This window comes from Cryptomeria japonica, chromosome 6, assembly GCF_030272615.1.
Source record: "Cryptomeria japonica chromosome 6, Sugi_1.0, whole genome shotgun sequence".
Classification (NCBI taxonomy): Eukaryota; Viridiplantae; Streptophyta; class Pinopsida; order Cupressales; family Cupressaceae; genus Cryptomeria; species Cryptomeria japonica.
Window position 1 is genome coordinate 226,790,115 of NC_081410.1, and position 17,426 is coordinate 226,807,540.

The 17,426-nt window shown below is 34.6% G+C and overlaps 1 protein-coding gene across 2 annotated transcripts; it reads right to left on the reverse strand.

Annotated features, from left to right (window-relative positions):
• Positions 1–3,932: 3,932 nt before the first annotated feature.
• LOC131071446 (pentatricopeptide repeat-containing protein At4g02750) lies at positions 3,933–9,647 on the reverse strand. 2 transcript variants are annotated; one of them, XM_059207315.1, is made up of 3 exons: positions 6,946–9,647; positions 6,540–6,734; positions 3,933–5,400 (listed from the first exon to the last, which is right to left on the reverse strand). In XM_059207315.1, the coding sequence occupies exon 1, from the start codon at positions 9,122–9,124 to the stop codon at positions 7,061–7,063; it is 2,064 nt and encodes a 687-aa protein (XP_059063298.1). In that variant the 5' UTR covers positions 9,125–9,647; the 3' UTR covers positions 3,933–5,400; positions 6,540–6,734; positions 6,946–7,060. The 2 variants fall into 2 exon arrangements, with proteins under 2 accessions (XP_059063298.1, XP_057863265.2); XM_058007282.2 differs by having other exon boundaries at positions 3,940–4,185.
• Positions 9,648–17,426: the final 7,779 nt, after the last annotated feature.

Here is a 17,426-nt window from a genome sequence, read left to right on the forward strand (position 1 = left end):
ATTTAAAACCCTCTTCTGGTTAATTCAAGTTTTGATTTAAAATTTATGCCTGATGATTATTTCTAGTTCATGGGAAGAATTTAATTTTGAGAAAATTAGGAAAATTATTATGGAAAATTTGTCAAGATTTTTACTGTGTATGGAAATTGCATGTTTTGGGAGAAAATGGGTTTTACCAGATAAAATATTTCTTTGGTTTGGCATTAGATTTGATATTTTGCTATGGTTGTCCTTAGTATATTGGTGTGTTTCTATATTTAGTTGTACAAAAAAAATTTGTTTAGGAATTAAATTTAGTAGTATATCAAGTTTATGGGAAAATCTGTATTAATTAATTTATATTAATTAGATTTCCTAGAAATAAATCTAAAAAAAAATAGAATTTAATAATTGTTGGGTTGTTGAAATTTTAATATTTTAAGCTAATTAAATTTAATGTTATTAAATTTTAAAAAAAATATAATAATAAATAAAATAAAATAAAAATTTTGTTTGTGCTGTGTGGGGAGGCGTTGCCTCTACCCACGTAGCAGCAACTACCTAAAGGTAGCGGCTGCTATAAGGCAGCAGCACTACCCAAAGGTAGCAGCTGCTACCATATGGTAGCAACGCTACCATAGGGTAGCGATAGTTTACAATAAATTAAGTTTTTTAATTTTTATTTGTTTTTTTAAATTATTTTTTGTTTTTTTTGTTTAAAAAATAATAATAATAATAATTAGATTGTGTTAGTTTATATATATATATATATATATATATATATATATATATATATATATATATATATATATATATATATATATATATATTTTAATTATTATTTGTTTTTTTAATTATTATTTGTTTTTTTTGCTTATTTTAATTTAAGGTAATTTCTTTATGCTATGGATTAAAATGGTTTCTTTGTAAAATATAAATGTGGGAATTTGGTAGTTGAAGATTTTTGTTTATATATATAATTAATTAAGAATTTAGTTATTTCAGGAAAAGCTTATAATTCAAGATTTCATATTTATGTTTGTAAACACATTAAGAGATTAATTCATATGTGAATTTATTTAACTTTATTGGACAAATGACAAGTTTGATTTCTTTGTATTAAAATAGTTGTAAATTCTTATTATCTGGAAATTCTTAAATTGCAAGTTATTTATGCTTTTGGTTGTTTTAAGAAAAGATTGTTTGTATTAGGATCTTGTGTAAATGATGTTTGCAGTCAAGCTTAATTTCATTGCAATTCTGGTTGAATTGTCATTGTGTCCTATGTTATTATTTCTCCTTAGTCAGGTGTTGTTGTATAACCTTGTTGCTGTGAACCATTGTGTGTTTTGTCCAAATGGTCAATCTTGGGTTAGTGATTGTGTATCCTTCACCTGTGCTTTGTCAGGATTAGTTGTGGTTGTTTGTTTCGCCATAGAGTTCTCGTAGAGAGACCTTTCTTGTTAGTGTCCTATGAGAGAGAGTGGCTTTCGAGCAGGGGTCGTGCCCAAAGTGGATGATAGGATAACCCGTCAAAAGTCAGTTAAAAAGTGATAACCTAATAATATATTGGGGGGTAGAGATAAATATTAATTAAGATAATGTACCCCGTGCATAGGTGTAGTGCTAGTACAGGGCTCATAATGCTATGAGAAGACCTGGAATGGCAAACTTACTACCTTGTCTTCACGAAAGGATTGGTAGGGTCCACATGAGACTTAGTTGGAACCGGAGGCTTGGGAGAGGTTACCAGGAGAAACCCAGGATGGGGGGCAGGACCTATGGAGGCCGTACCATGGTATCCACCGTAAGACATGCGATGACACTCTCTCCTTAAAGTCACTAGTGTTTTGTGAGTTGAGTCACATGAATGTTTGCGAAGTCTTGTAGTCCTTTTGTACTTGTCTTTCTTTGCTTGCTTGAGGGCTTTCTACTATCACCTAGCACGGTGGGGTGGTTCCATTTTGGGATCACATGGTCGGGTGGTAGTGCCACTTCCCATCGGATGTTCTGGATTGTATCTTTAGGCGAGGAAAGGCTTCGCTACTGTTTCTCGGTTCGTGTATCATGTACCAGCTCTTGTTCGAGATCATTGTTCAGTTGAGACCTTGTGGTCATTGTATCAGACTTTTATGTAACCTTGATATTGTAACTTTGTAATCTGTGGCATTATTGGAAGCCATGTATTTGTGGATATTGTAATAGTATGTCAGTGGAATGTATGATATTTCAGTTGCTTTAATCTTATGTTAAAATGTTTTATGGAAATTGTATACATTGGAATACTTTCATTTCTTCGTTATGGAATTTAGATGTATGTGTAGTTTTAAACTTAAGCATTTAATTTATCTAATTAAATGGACAATTGGATTAACTATGGTGTTAATATAATCTACGAATTAATCTTCGTTGGTAACCCTTAGGAAATCATATATTAGACTTTCGTTGTGTTATTAAACATGCAATGGTTATAGAATTATTTCACCCTTTAGTTGCCTAGTTGTGTTGTTTTCCTTTAAGGTTCCTGGCGGGGCATTACAAGACCTGTTTGCTATTGGTGATTCTTGTGGATCTTTCTCGTAGCTTACGGAGCTTGATTCTATTGTTTCCAACAGTCCTTGGTTTGTGGCCGACCTTCCTCTTGGGTTCTCACATTGTTCTTTGTTGTTTCCGAAAGGATTCCTTGGTAGAGCATGACCTTTTGTTCTTCACGTTTCATTTTTCATTCTTCAATGTTTGTTCCTTCTTGGGTCGACGTACATCATTCTTGATCATATAAACCAATGTAATTAAGCATTTAGAAATCAGTTTTTAGAACATAGAAGATAGATCAGAAGATTAGGATTCTGGATTTGGTTTGCATTCTTGCTTGAGCCAAATGTTGTATAACACGCATGTTTTTTACTCAGGCCCATGAGCCGAATGTGTGAGCCCGAATGTTTCCGGAAGTTTGTAATCAATTTCTATGATATAATAATAGAATTTTGCATTGCCTCCATCATACTGTGTCGTTTGTGTTGTGTTTTATTTGTTGCACGATCCAGATTGTTCTCTTTGAGGACCCTCCTAACCGTGACTACGCCAAACATTTTGATATAAAATAGGTTGTGGGTATAGGATTGCACCAAGTTTATGAAAAGAGTCCCGAAACTAAGCACAATTAGATGTGACCCAGGTACATTAGGCACAACCACCAAAGTGGGTCCCAAGTGAGTGTGAAATTGTAAATGGATACGATTTACTACATTACAAGAGCATACACATACACCACTAGATTTAGTTGAGATATAGGGATGTTAATCTCAAGGTGAAGAATACATGTGTAGACATATGAGCAAATATGTTATAAGCATATGGCTAATGATAGTGAATGTATAGGGATATGGGTTAATTAGGATAAGGTTAAATGTGTGAAAGTATATGTAAGAGGAGATAGATAAAGGATTGGGGAATGATCCCAACTTTGTACAAGAATGCAACATTTGTCAACATTTAATTGTATTTAATTATTCCATCAAAATGAAACCAAAATTGAGTGAAAATTGATAGAGATTTATGCAAATTTCACTATTACAATTATATTATAAATAGTAGCCATGACACTAAAACATGGCTTACAAATTGATAATAATTCCAAAAGAAGAAAGTAAGCATGCTCATAAATATATTAGTTTTCCCAAAAAGTAATGGGATGTCAAGCATTAGTACAAGAATTTGACATAGATGTGCAATGAAAATAAATGTTCTTTATTACAATTTACCTAGGAAAAATAATAAAAAATAATAAATTTTATGATTTATGAGCTAGGATAATATTCAATGTTGTAATTACTATTGTAATTTTAAAAACAAAAATTTCAATAAAAGTGGATTATTCCACTAAACGTTTTTATTAATATTTTTTATTTTTTTACACAGGATTCAAAGAGCATACCAGAGGAAAGAACCCTGGGAAGAAAACCTCTGGTCACAGCTCATAAAATGAACCTATAGTATCTGACAGATCAGTTTATGCACCCCGCCCAAAACCACATACAAAATGCGGTCACAACACATATAATATCAGTTTTGCATAGAGCCCATATGACAATTTGCAAAAAAAAACCCATCGGATAATTTTCAAATGTAGACTCCACAGCTGCTACCAATGGAAGAAGACAAAATTTTCCAAAGCCCTGTGCCAAATCCCATGAGCCAAAAACCTTCCTGCCAAAAAAGAAAGTATCAAAAAACCTTTGGAAAAACACTATTGTATCAAATAACGTGAGCTCGAACTCTCCTCTAGACAACGAACATGAATACTTGAAATGAAAGGGGAAAGCGGGAATAATTATCATCATAAAATTTTACATCAACATTACTCAAGAAAATCATATAACTATTGCTGCAAACCTTCCCATACCCTAGAAGGAATTTCCTCAAAACCCACCTCTCGCTGATTAGCATTGCTATCAATGGTTAAATTTGCCAAATAATCTGCAATCTTATTAACTTCTCTGTAACAATGGGATACCAAGAAAGATTCAAACAATTCTAATTTTTGTAAAATGAGATCAAGTATATACTGCAAATTCCAACAATTCGATTTCTTTTTCATAACACATTGAATAATCACCATAGAATCTCCTTCAATTATTAAGTCCTTAATTCCCAAAGAGATTGCCATATCCAATCCAAAAGACAAAGCATGAAATTCCGCATAATTGTTAGTTTTAAAACCAATAGCATGACACTTAGCTTGAATAAAATCTGCATTGTGATCATTTATTACCATGCCTACCCTAGCCGGCCCAGGGTTACCACGAGAGGCCCCATCAAAATTCAGTTTAAAGTGCCCCTGCGAAGGAGGTTTCCATCTAGCAAAGCATCTCTTACCTATTGCATCATTCTTTTTTTAAATTGAGCCATGAGAGGGTAAAACTGACAACAACTTCCAAACTCTAGTAACTCTACTATCCCAGTGCGCAAAAGAAGTAAGAGTTTCCAAATTCTTATAAATAAATGACAAAGCAACCTCAAAGATTGAAGACTCAATTTTTAATAGAACCTCAGACACAGGAGACCCTATTTTTTTAAATATCTCGTTGTTTTTCTCTAGTCAAACATTTCAAATCACAATAGATGGAAATATGATCCAAAAGCATGCATAAAAAGATGAGGCAAACATAAAGGGCCAAGATCTGAAATGGGAAATGAGATCCTTACCAATAACAAAGGATATATTTAACTTCTCAAACAACCACTGCCAACATTCATAAGCATAATCACAATATAGGAACAAGTGTGAAGAAGATTCTAATTTTTTGTTATAAAGGACACAAGGGAAAACAACAGTAATACCAAGCCTGTCTAGTCTCATACCTGTAAGGACTCTGTCCTGAACTGCCAACCAAGCAAAGGCTCCAACTTTAGGAAGACAAGCTGAATGCCAAAACAACTTATAAGGCCAAGATGATAAATCTTTAGCAACCATAAGAGAGTTGTAACCATCTTTAACAGTGTACTTACCAGAAATATTATTTGTCCAAATAAGTTCATCCTCAGAATCGGAAAGAAATACAATTCTATCCCCCAAAATCTTCTCAAAATCTAATTTCATGCTTGATCAACATCTAAGAAATCAATCGACTTAATGGTGTTGAGTTTTGGATTGGATGAAGACATCATTATGATAGGAATAAAAAATTATTTTTTCATGGTATCAAAAAAATAAGAGCTTGTCGGATGACTTGTTGATATGAAAACTTCATTGTGAAACTCTCTAATTCACTCTACAAGTGCAAATGTGATCTCTACAAGTGTGGATCTAAATATATGCACATAACTAAACTGGTCATTGATCTAAATTGACTAAATTTTGAGTAGTCAAACTTGCTTACTTCAATTGTCTGATATCTAAATCTAAATAAATAACTAGTGGCATTGACAAACACCTTTAAAGAATCTACTAAATCATGAAGATACTATTCCCATTAGTCAAACCCCTATATAGACCAATTTAATGACTATAAACTAAATCTGAGGACAATAAGCAAGCATATAATATGTTTCATGTTCCTAAGGTGATGATGTAATGTTGATGCAACAATATTCAAATACATTCTTTTTATTCCTTGATGCTCTCTAGATTGTACATGTTTATTCTTGGATTATTTTAGATGATTCAAAAGAACCCGAGAAAGTCCTTAAAAACATCATTCTAATGTAATTTAAAACAATTTGTAATTAACTCATAAAAGTCAATATGAAAAAGATTGCGAGATTTAAATTTTACAAATTTAGAGTTCTGATCCACAAATAGAGAAATAATTTGGATCAATTCTACAACCACAACCTTAAACAAAAATGATGAATGAGAGACTAATAAATTGTAATTAATTTTTAAGAATAGATGATAATAAGATCAGAACAAAATAAGGTTATTCTACAATCACAACCTTAAACAAGAATGATAAATGAAAGACTTGAAAAATGAAATTAATTTCTTAAAAAAAAATTTAAAAAAATAAAAAAATAAAAAATATTATTTACTAATTTTCTTCCAAAATTTAGAATCATACATTTCAATCAGACATATGCCCATTTCTCACATTTGCATGTTCCTCTCCTTTAGCATTTTCATATTCCACCACCTCTGTCTTTTGTATTTTGTATTTTATGAGTCAGTCGATTTGACAGGTTGTCCCATAACTTATGTTTAGCCTCATGAATGCTAAAATTGTTGTCTTCTTCTTCTCCAGGCTTGCATAGGCTTCCTGAAGAACAGTTCAATGTTATGACACCTCTATGGCATTATAATAAGGCATTCACATATACTAACAAAATACATAGGCAGCAAAGGCTTGCTATAATTCTGATTTTATGAAGCCAACAGAATCATCTAGCCTTCCAAACAGTGAGAGAAAAACTTTGTAGAAACTAAAATAAACTCTGGTTCCTTCTTATAACTACAAATTTGAGACATACCTTGTTGTATTACAAGCCCATTTTTAGTGTTCCCTTCCCTTAGGATCATCAATAATCTCCATAAGAACAACGTCCTTGTTTGAAATGATAGGAACCGGTTCACATCTCAGGACATTTACCATTCCAATATCTTTGTACATAAAAGTTCTTGACGACCCTTGTGGATGTTACTGGCATGATATGTTAACAAACCAGATGCAGTTGCCAACTTCTCACTAAGGTGGCAGCTGAAAATTTCATTTTCCTCCTCCACATCATTCAGTACATGTCTTGAACCTGAAAGTTCCCTGCTGCCTCCATTCCCCAAGATAACTCCTTCAACATGGCATATATCTCCTCTGTTTGTGGGTGTGATGTGTCTCCTACATAAAAAAGCATACACCATTTTATGGACTTCAATCCAACTACATCCAGGTATCTTTTTAATTCCTCTATCTTTCATCAAACTCCTTATCTTTTGAACATCATCCCACCTGCCCACTTCAGCATAGATGTTTGATAGAAGAACATAAGGTGTAGCATTTTCAGGGTCCAGCTCAAAAAGTAGAGTTGCTGTAAATACACCCACCTTTATATACTTGTGTCGTTTACAAGCGCAAAGAAAACACATCCACACAGGCACTGCAGGTTTGATGGACATTTTGACGATAAAGGTTAGAGCCTCCTCAAGATAGCTTGCACGGCCAAGAAGGTCAACCATGCATACATAGTGATCCATGTTTAGCATAATGCAATAATAGTCTGTAATGTCACAGAATAATCTACAGCCTTCGTCCACTAAACCTGCATGGTTGCATGCAAATAAAACACAGACGAAGGTTGTTGAATTTGGACTCACACCTGCCAATTGCATTTGATTAAAAGTCTCCAAGGCCTTTTCAACAAGCCCATTTTGTGCATATCCTGCAACCATTGCAGTCCATGAGATTACATTTCTTTCGGGCATATTGTCAAACAGGTCCCTTGCCTTGTGTATGCTTCCACATTTAGCGTACATATCTACCAGGGCGCTAACAACTACAATGTCTGAAGAAAATCCACCTTCAATTATTTTTCTATGGATGTCCATGCCCTGTTCCAAAGCTCCCACTTTGGCACAGGAAGGAAGGATGCCGGAAAAGGTTGTGGAATTTGGCTGTACGCCTTCCACATACATTTGTTTAAAAGTCTCCAGAGCCTTCTCAACAAGCCCATTTTGTGCATACCCTGCAATCATTGCAGTCCACGAGACCACATTTCTCTGAGGCATTTCATTGAAAAGCCTTAGAGCCTCCTCAAGAGCACCATTTTGTGCATATCCTGCAATCATCACATTCCATGAGATCACATCATGTCGAGGCATTGCTTTGAAAAGCCTTGTAGCCTCGTCAAGAACACCATTTTGTACATATCCTGCGATCATTGCATTCCAAGAAACCAAATTTCTTTGAGGCATTTCATTGAAAATCCTTAAAGCATCATCAAGAGCACCATTTTGTAAATATCCTGTAATCATGGCATTCCAGGAGACGACATCTCGTTTAGGCATTTCATTGAAAAGTCTCAAAGCGTCGTGAAGAAAACCTTTTCGTGCATATCCTGTGATGAGTGCATTCCATGAGGCCACATCCGGTCTGGGCATTTTCTTGAAAAGGCGCAAAGCCTCATCAAGAAAGTCATTCTGTACATATCCAGCAATCATAGAATTCCATGCGATCATATCTCGTTTAGACATTTTGTCAAACAATTCACGTGCCTTGTGTATGCATCCACATTTTGCATACATGTCTACAAGGGCACTGGCAACTACAACATCTGAGGAGAATCCGCTTTCAATGATGTTATGGTGGATATTTATCCCCTGTTCCAAAGCTCCTATTTTAGCACAGGCGGGCAGAATGCTGGCAAAGACGAACTGATCAGGAGTAGGATTTCTTCCTCTGCCTTTTCCTTGCATTTGGTAAAACAGTTTCAATGCCTCGTGAGAATACCCCTCTCTTCTGTATCCTGAAATCATGGCATTCCATGAGAAGCCGTCTCGTTCGCCCATTTCATCAAACACTTTACGACCCTCCATCAAACTGCCGCACTTCACATACATGCTGATAAGCTTGTTTTGAGCAACGAGAGAGTGGATTTGCTTAGCCTCATTACGCGATGTTGCGACCTTCAGTAGTGCCGTGCATAGCATTTTATACATAAATTCTTGGTGTTCATTCTACCTGTAAGATAATAAAACATTATCACCGTCTGTTCAGGGAATTTACACCCATCATTTCTTTACTTGGCTGTAATACTTCCCCACAAGTGATTACTGAGAAGAATAATTTTCTACTGTTGAAGTTCTCAATCAAATAACCCTGTACAGAAATAAAACGTACACCCTGGTAAACTATTGTCTGATACAGAACAACAACATATAAACAGACTTATTAAATAAAGCATTGAGATTTCTTGGTGATACGGAAATGTTCTATGCTAGTGAATCCGCGGAACTTGTTCACGCTTTGATTTTCCTTGATTCAGGTGATGATTACAAACAAGTTCCTCAGGGAGAATACCAGTACAGAGAGGAAAAGGAGGATACAAACTTTGTTGTTGATGAACAATGTGGAAGATATGTAAACTGCAAGTATCTAGATGGTAAATTGTGAGTGTAGTATGCAATTATGCAAGGGGAATGGCTATCCAGTCCCTATCCAAGTTTAGTAATATTTTGATATAAAATTCTGAGAGAAATCATTTTGGTATTCAATTATCTTATATGAATTAATAATGACATAGAGTTTTGAAGTATTTTTGGTGTACAATCTAATTGGTAATGGTTGATTTTGATTTCTGCAAAAGGTTAGTTTAGGAAAGTGAGAAATGAGATTTTAATTGAGAAGATGAGGTTGTGGGTATGGTCTTATCTAAGGGACAAATCTACAATTAAATTCTAGTTTAGGGTATAGGAATGATTATAGAATAGATGGGTCTAGATCTTTGAGTATGAGAAGTTCGATAATTGATAGGATAGGGAATAGGGTCAACTTATGTACAAACCAAACCAAATCAAATTGAGCATTAGTGTAATGAAACTAAACTAGATCCACAATAATCTTATGTGAGAAATAAGACAAATAAGATCAGGTCTATATTTTTTTTAGCATAGTAACAAGAGCACATGCAATACACCCTAGAAAAAACTTATAGGAAAAACTTGGCAACAAAACGTTCAATGTATAAATCTTTTTTATGAGAAGGTCACAATATAATATAGAGGCATAGTGCTTCCTATGAAGATCTTTATATTGATTTTGAAGTTAATTAGACAACTTAACCTTGTAATAAAATCACTATTCAATATCCATCTCGAGCCTCTAATATGTAGGACAAGATGGTTCAAGAAACCACCAATGGATTTCCAAAACTATGGGCTCAAAACCATGAGCCAAGTCTTTGTCCAACTAGTCCAAGTTAGAACCATATGCCCTCCTCCAAGAGTGACTCCTAAAATAGAATGTGACTCCCAATGAAGACCTTTGACCCCTATGACTAAGGGGATCCAATGTAAATCCAAAGTTTTCTATGTAGAAGCACTAATTACACTTCTAGATCTCTTACACACTATTTTTAGCTAGTCAATTGTATTTTTCCTATTCCAATATGAAATCCACACCTTCAATGTTTTCTTACATGTCCTATCATAATTGGATGCACCCTAGTAAGATGTTTAGTAATGTGAGTGGTAGCAAGCACTTTGGAAAAAATCTACAATTTCCTAACAAGGGTAAGGGCTTTGGAAATTTAATAGCACGGTTTATTTTCAATACAAGAAGGCATATCTTGCCACACACATGTAAGAAAATGATTGAAAAGAAAAAGGAATCCTAAAAGGTGAAAAAATACTCATCATTGATCCATTTCTAGCCATTAGATTTTAGCCATGTGGACTTGGGAGAAAAGGATTAGCTATAATGCTACATTTTGTAAGTAGATACCAAAACTAGAGGCAAGGCAAATCATATTCAAATATTACAATACCTAATAAACATTATTTGGTTCCTTCAAAAGAGTGAGAAAATAATCATTAGCAAAGTGGCAATTAAAATGTTGAGAAGAATAGGAAAATAGATACCCTTGAATCTTTGATGAGAAATTGTATTAGCAATAAAACAACCAAATCCTTTATTGGTTGTGGTAAAGTATCAAGGTTAAAGAGCAGCAATATTCGATAGAAAAAAAAAATCCAAAATGAGGAAGACTATTGACCCTTAATGGTAAGGCAAGATAAAACATATATAAGAGCATTTGAATTAACTAGGAAAAATCGAGGAAATGAAAGGCCACTCATCTCAATCATAAGATTTAGAAAAGTTAATCTTGACAAAGATGACTTATTGTTGTGAACACCTAGCACATTCCACACTTATATAAATAGTGATAGTGTTGTCTAGAATATAGCAACATTTGATAATTATTCAGTAGGGAAAGTGTGGTTTTATCAAGTGTTCCTATAGGCATAGAAAATGACATTTCCTTTGTTTATATTAGATCCTAGGGAAATTATAGAAAAAAGTTTGTTATAAAACTACAAAGCTAGAGCCAATTATGTCCCATAAAGATTTACAAATTTTATAAGGAATATTGTCATCGTTGGGGGCCTTATCATTGGTTATACAGAGGTTGCCTTCTCAAAGATACATATATGTGAGGTATTGGCCATAAAGGACCACAATGAAGTGGAAAGACTAGTGGGAACCATAATCATACATTGTTGAAGATCTTGCTCTATTTCAAGAGAATGTGATTGTGCCTAGAAAATCTCTTGATTATGATGAATGAAAGATTAAAGGATGATAGGGAGTTCAAAAATGAACATGTTTCCCTTCTTTGATATGTTTGATCTTTTAAGAAAATTGGCAAGTTTGAAGGGATTCAAAAAATTTCTTAGAGATATTACCCCCAATTTAACCCAATAAAGGTAATCTTTCAATTGAGCTACTTCTATTGGAAAATTTGAGCAACGTGAAGGTTTAATGATGGTGAGAATGTTAATGCTTCTAAATTAGCAGAGCTCTAAGGTGTTGGCCTCATATGAGTGACAATACAAAAGCAATAGATGATGCCCATAGATTTAGAGAAAGCAAGTCGTATGTCCATTGAATCATTCCACCATTTAATCTCTCCAAATTCAAGAGAAGGATGTAGCACAAAATTCTAATAATGTAAGATATGGGCTACCATGGGATGATGACTCAACAAGGACATGTTCAAGGGTAGGTGTATGAAAATAAGGAAATAAAGTCAATCAAAGGGAACCACATTTTATTTAAATCCACTAAAGCCAAACTTAGATAGGCAATTCAATATGTGTATACTCAAAATTTGAAGATATGATAAGATATTCAAGATTTATGGTACTTTGAGTCTGGTTTCCAAACCACTAATTTTTTTTTTTAAAGTTAAGGTTAAGAGGGTGAAATGTTGAGAGCACATAAAAGTGTTATTTTTTATCACTAAAACACAATATAGTGTTTGGTGTGCACCCCCCAAACTGTTTGCTATATTAAAAGCAAGTTGTTGGAAATATCTCTAAGAGTGAGTACTACAAGTTGTATATCTTTTAGTATTTTTTTGTTAACTAACTCTTTTGCAATAATTTAAAATGGATACATCCTAAAAATTATATTGCTAAATTTGCACATCACATAACTTGTATAAAACTAATAAAAAATGTAAATTATTAATTTTTTAATATGTATAGAATAGTGCAGAATAATATTATATTATTTTATTAAATTTGGATAAGTAAATAATTTATTTTTTAAAAAATCAGTACATATATACTGGATAAATATGAAGACACTTTTCAAAGAAAATAAAAAAATATATCTTAACTTATTCAAATATTAAAAAAATTGTACGAGTAGAAAGTTAAGAAGTAGCTCTTCCTTTTGGTAGTGGTTTTGTAAAATTTTATTGAAAAACATGTAAACTTGATGAGGTTGAAGATTCCATTCAAACTATTTTATGTTAAAAACACAAATTTTGAAGCCATGAGATATGTTCAACTCTTAGGAGTGGAAATAAAAAATTTGAATGCAAGGCATTAAGATGTGCACATATCAAAACACAAACATGTCAAGTCTTCCATAACACAAACATGTTTAACAAAAAATCTTATGGCTCACCACTAATTTGTCCCCCATTGCAATGTGCTTATCCTAAAAATTAACCATATCTTAAGAGTCTTGGGTCCCACCATTTTCTATTGAATGGAAAATAGTCGAAAATGATAGGTGTCTAGTAGAGGCCCAATTAATAATTGCTAATAGTTGGAAAAACAAAAGATAGGTTATCTTAGGACATCATTGTTATGACAAGGCATTTAAGAATTTCTTTTTGGCCCACAAATTGTTCCCCATAAATTGGGAGAAATTACACTATAAAACTAACATCAATCAAAAGGATATAATTTATCATGCATATAGTACCAAGCTCAACACTCACCCATTATGCAATACATAAGAAAATAGCCACATTTATCTAATGCTATTTCAACCATATTAAATTTTTCACACATGATTCATTACCAAGAAAATATCTTTTAATAACAACATTGAAGTGATAGATGTTAACATATCCAAGAGAGAGAAACTCACAAAGCACAACAAGTGGGGTCACATCCATGGTCACCATGTGTAGCCATTTCCTAGGTTAAATCAAGGTCCATATCCCCTCCATGGTCACCATGTGTAGTCGTTGCCTAGGTTAAATGAAGGTCCATGTCCCCTCCATGGTCACTATGCAAAAAGTGAGTTTTAGGCCAAACAACATGAGAAACTATAGAAAACATGAAACCAACAATTTTTAAGTCCTTTAAATGCAAAAAATCAATGCTAGAAAATTATTAATAAGCATTTCACACAGTGTATTTCCTTTTGAGATTTGTTGGAGGCCTTACATTCCACAAAATAAAATTCATGGAAAGTGATAATCAAGGGTTATGCCTGTGAGCTTGTTAATGTCACTGTAATGGTTTTGCAATAAGCCTCCTTCTATGGGTGACCTCAAAATTGGGTTTCTAACAAACTAAAAAAATCAAGAGTACTTTATTTTGGCACAAATTGGCATTCCTTGTGTTTTTTATTATGGAAAAATAGGTTTTGAGGGGACCTGAAACCCCTTACAATAGGTTTTGGAGGGACCCGAAACCCTCAGATTTTACCAGGATCTGGAACCCAAAGAACAACGCTGCCAAAGAAAATAAACCAAGAAAACCAGCAACCCAAACAAGGCTGAGCTGGCAAAAGCCAGCAAAAGCTAGCAAGCACCAGCAAACACTAGCAGAAAGAACCAGCCAAACACTTAAGATATAATCAAAATAGATCAAGTTGGCTACACCAACAAGGCTAAAGATTCAGACTATGATGAGGGCATACACCCTCAGCCAAACAACAAGGATGTTTCTGGCTCCCTTGACTTGAGACAGAGACTTCAGACAACAAAAATCATGACTAGCCCATAACCAAAAACAACCACAATCTGGACTGGGCCCTTGAAAACTATCACCAACCAGCCAGATAAGAAAAGACAAGGAAAAGGGATTTTGGAAGGCTTCCCTAACCTTAAAACTACCTTTTGAAATGACTCCCAGAACCATTTCAAAGGGTTTTGCAGTGGTACCCTCAACCACCTTGAGCTGAAACAGAGGCCCTATCAAGAAAGCATCCATCCAACCAAGCTCCACTGCATTCTTCACCTCAATAGGAGAATACAGAAAATAGCTTGAGATAAAAGATCTAGCAACCAAAAAATCACCAGCCTCAAGAGAAAGGTCCTCCAAACCATGAGAGGAAGCACCAAAAAACTCCTTAACCACCCAAACACCAAGCAGTCACTCCACCTCCATAGGAAGGCACAACGCCTCAAGAAGAGATCCATGGGACTGAGTAGTAAGAGAAAAAGCCCTCAAAAGGAAACCATTCATGGAAGCACTGAGGGCCCACATAGAAGAAACGAGAGCACCAAAAGTGTTACCAAACTCCAACAACACATAAACAACCCCCACCTCAATAGGGAGCTAACAAAGTTTCTTTAGAAGGAGAGACCACACCAACTACAACACAATACTAGAACAACCTCTGCCCAACATAGCCACCTCAGAACAGTAGCACCCAACTCCATCCCCGAAAGATATCTCCATCTCAATAGGAGATAAACCCTTCTTAACATGCCCATAGAGAGAAGAAGGGTGCCAAGAAACGGCCCAAAACTAGGGCATATCCACCCAAAGGGCATCAGAAGAGCTCCACAAATCCCAACCCGAGATGAGGAAAATGAAAGAAGAAGCACTGCAAGAAAATCCTCTGACCCAATAGGGGAAAGGGCGCAAAGAAGGGACACAAGCCAAAGCAAAGCAAAAAGGCCTTACAAGACCAACCCAGCAGACAGGAGAGGAGGAGAGAGCCGCCAGAAATCCCCACTGGCTCCGATCCACTAAGCCCGTAGCTGCAGCAGCCCAAAGAACCGCCTTAGTGAGAGACCCCAGAATCCAATGCACCAGAAAGAGGGAACGAAGGGGGCATCACGAATCATCTAGGTCAAGCCAGATAGCGATGCCCATAGCCAAGGCTCCCAAGCCATTGTCCTCATCGTCGTCTGAATCCTCCCATTCCTTATGTTGATGAGATAGGTTGTAGGAATAATGAGAAGTAAAGGAGAGAAAGGTATGTTCTCTAATTGAGCAAAAATAATATTTTTCATTTTGCAATTTGATTGATCCATAGTGTGGTAACTATTTGAGACGATTCCTCTTTAGGGTAGAGATTGATATATGTTATGGTCCAAGGACTAGTATTGGTAACAAATATATGGTAGGTGGAGGTACACACCCTTTGAGTGAAGCTTTTGGTACTCACTTTTACTTCTGCAAATCCCTTGAGCTCCTTAGAAAATTGACATAAACAAAAACCCTATTTTGAGGGTAAGTGGAAGAAACCACTCTTGCTTAATATGGACCATCTTTCCTAAAAATATAACAATATAGTCAAGAAAAGGCTATAAGGGAAAGATCATGTCAAGTAATTCAATTCACATGGGCACACAAGAGACCATTACTTAAATACTACAAAATCTTGAGTCCAAGGAATGAAAATGAGAGAATGTGATTAAACATACCAAAGGCCATGTTTAAACATAGCCTTGGAAAAATTGACATCAATAGAATAGGAAAGGAAGAAAAACTTTGTAAGGTTTTGGAAATATCTATATGGACCCCATAGAAGACCTAAGTAAAATTCATCTAGTTACATAGCATGTTTTTAGAGGGCATACAATCCATGACATAGACAAGAAGTCTATAGTTTTTGAGCCACAAACATGAATTTTCAAAATTGTGAGTTAGTAAATAACATAGGAATAGTAGCATTACCTCATACAGTACTTTTGGAATGAACTCTCAAAGCCATTTGGAAACCATTTTCTTGTGCGTGTAGGCTTGAATCTTAGCATCAAATATGAGGTTGTTTGAGTTGCTTGGCATACAAAAGTGAAAGATCATTCAAAGATGAGAGAATAAAGAAAGCCACAATAAATGTGGAGATCTCCTACTCCAAATAGCGTTATGACACAATAGTGATGAGGATAATGAAGTGACATTAGCAAGAATATGTAGACCAAGCCAAATCAAAACTCTAGCAAATTTAAATAATGAATTAGTAAATAGCATGAGGAATAGTAGCATTACCTCATGCACTAATTTTGGAATGAACTCTCATGGCCATTTGAAAGCCATTTTCTTATGCATCTAAACTTGAAGTTATAAGTTAACATTTTTGTTACTGTGAAGATTATGAGACAAGCCCTATAAGTAGTAATAAAATACACCAACAATTGAAGAAATTGTTATGAAATTTACAATTCTCCTTTATGTTTGAGAGGGGCATCTCCCTCATATGATGAGATTTTGGATTTTTGAATATTTTTAATTGAAAAGTACGAAAGACAAACATGGAGAAACAAAAAAGAAAAGAGAAAATTCAACTACAAACATAAAAACACCATATAGATTCCTGAAACAAAATGAAAAGATGACAGTTTACATCAACTATGAAAGCGCAAAGACTTCCAAATCATCTGCAAACGAAGAGTGAAAAGTTTGGACTTAACACTAAATAGAACAAATAAAACATAAAATAATCACCTTTTAAATATATGTTTACAATAGAACAACAAATTTTGAATTAAAATAACTCCAATTTTCTTGTCCACCACTCTTTCATCAAAATATAAAAGATTCTCTTTTACAAATAAAACTCCTTTTTTAACTTCCTTCCCCTCTCATAATTGCTTGTTGAAATTTAAATTCCCTTTGTATTTAAAAAACCTTTCGAATTTCCATCCTCTGCTACATCTTCAAGGCATGACTCAAACTCAACCTCCATTTTGAGGAGCACGTAGAAACTGTAATGCCCCGCCAGGAAACCCCGAAGGGATAAGCCAAAATTACAAGAATA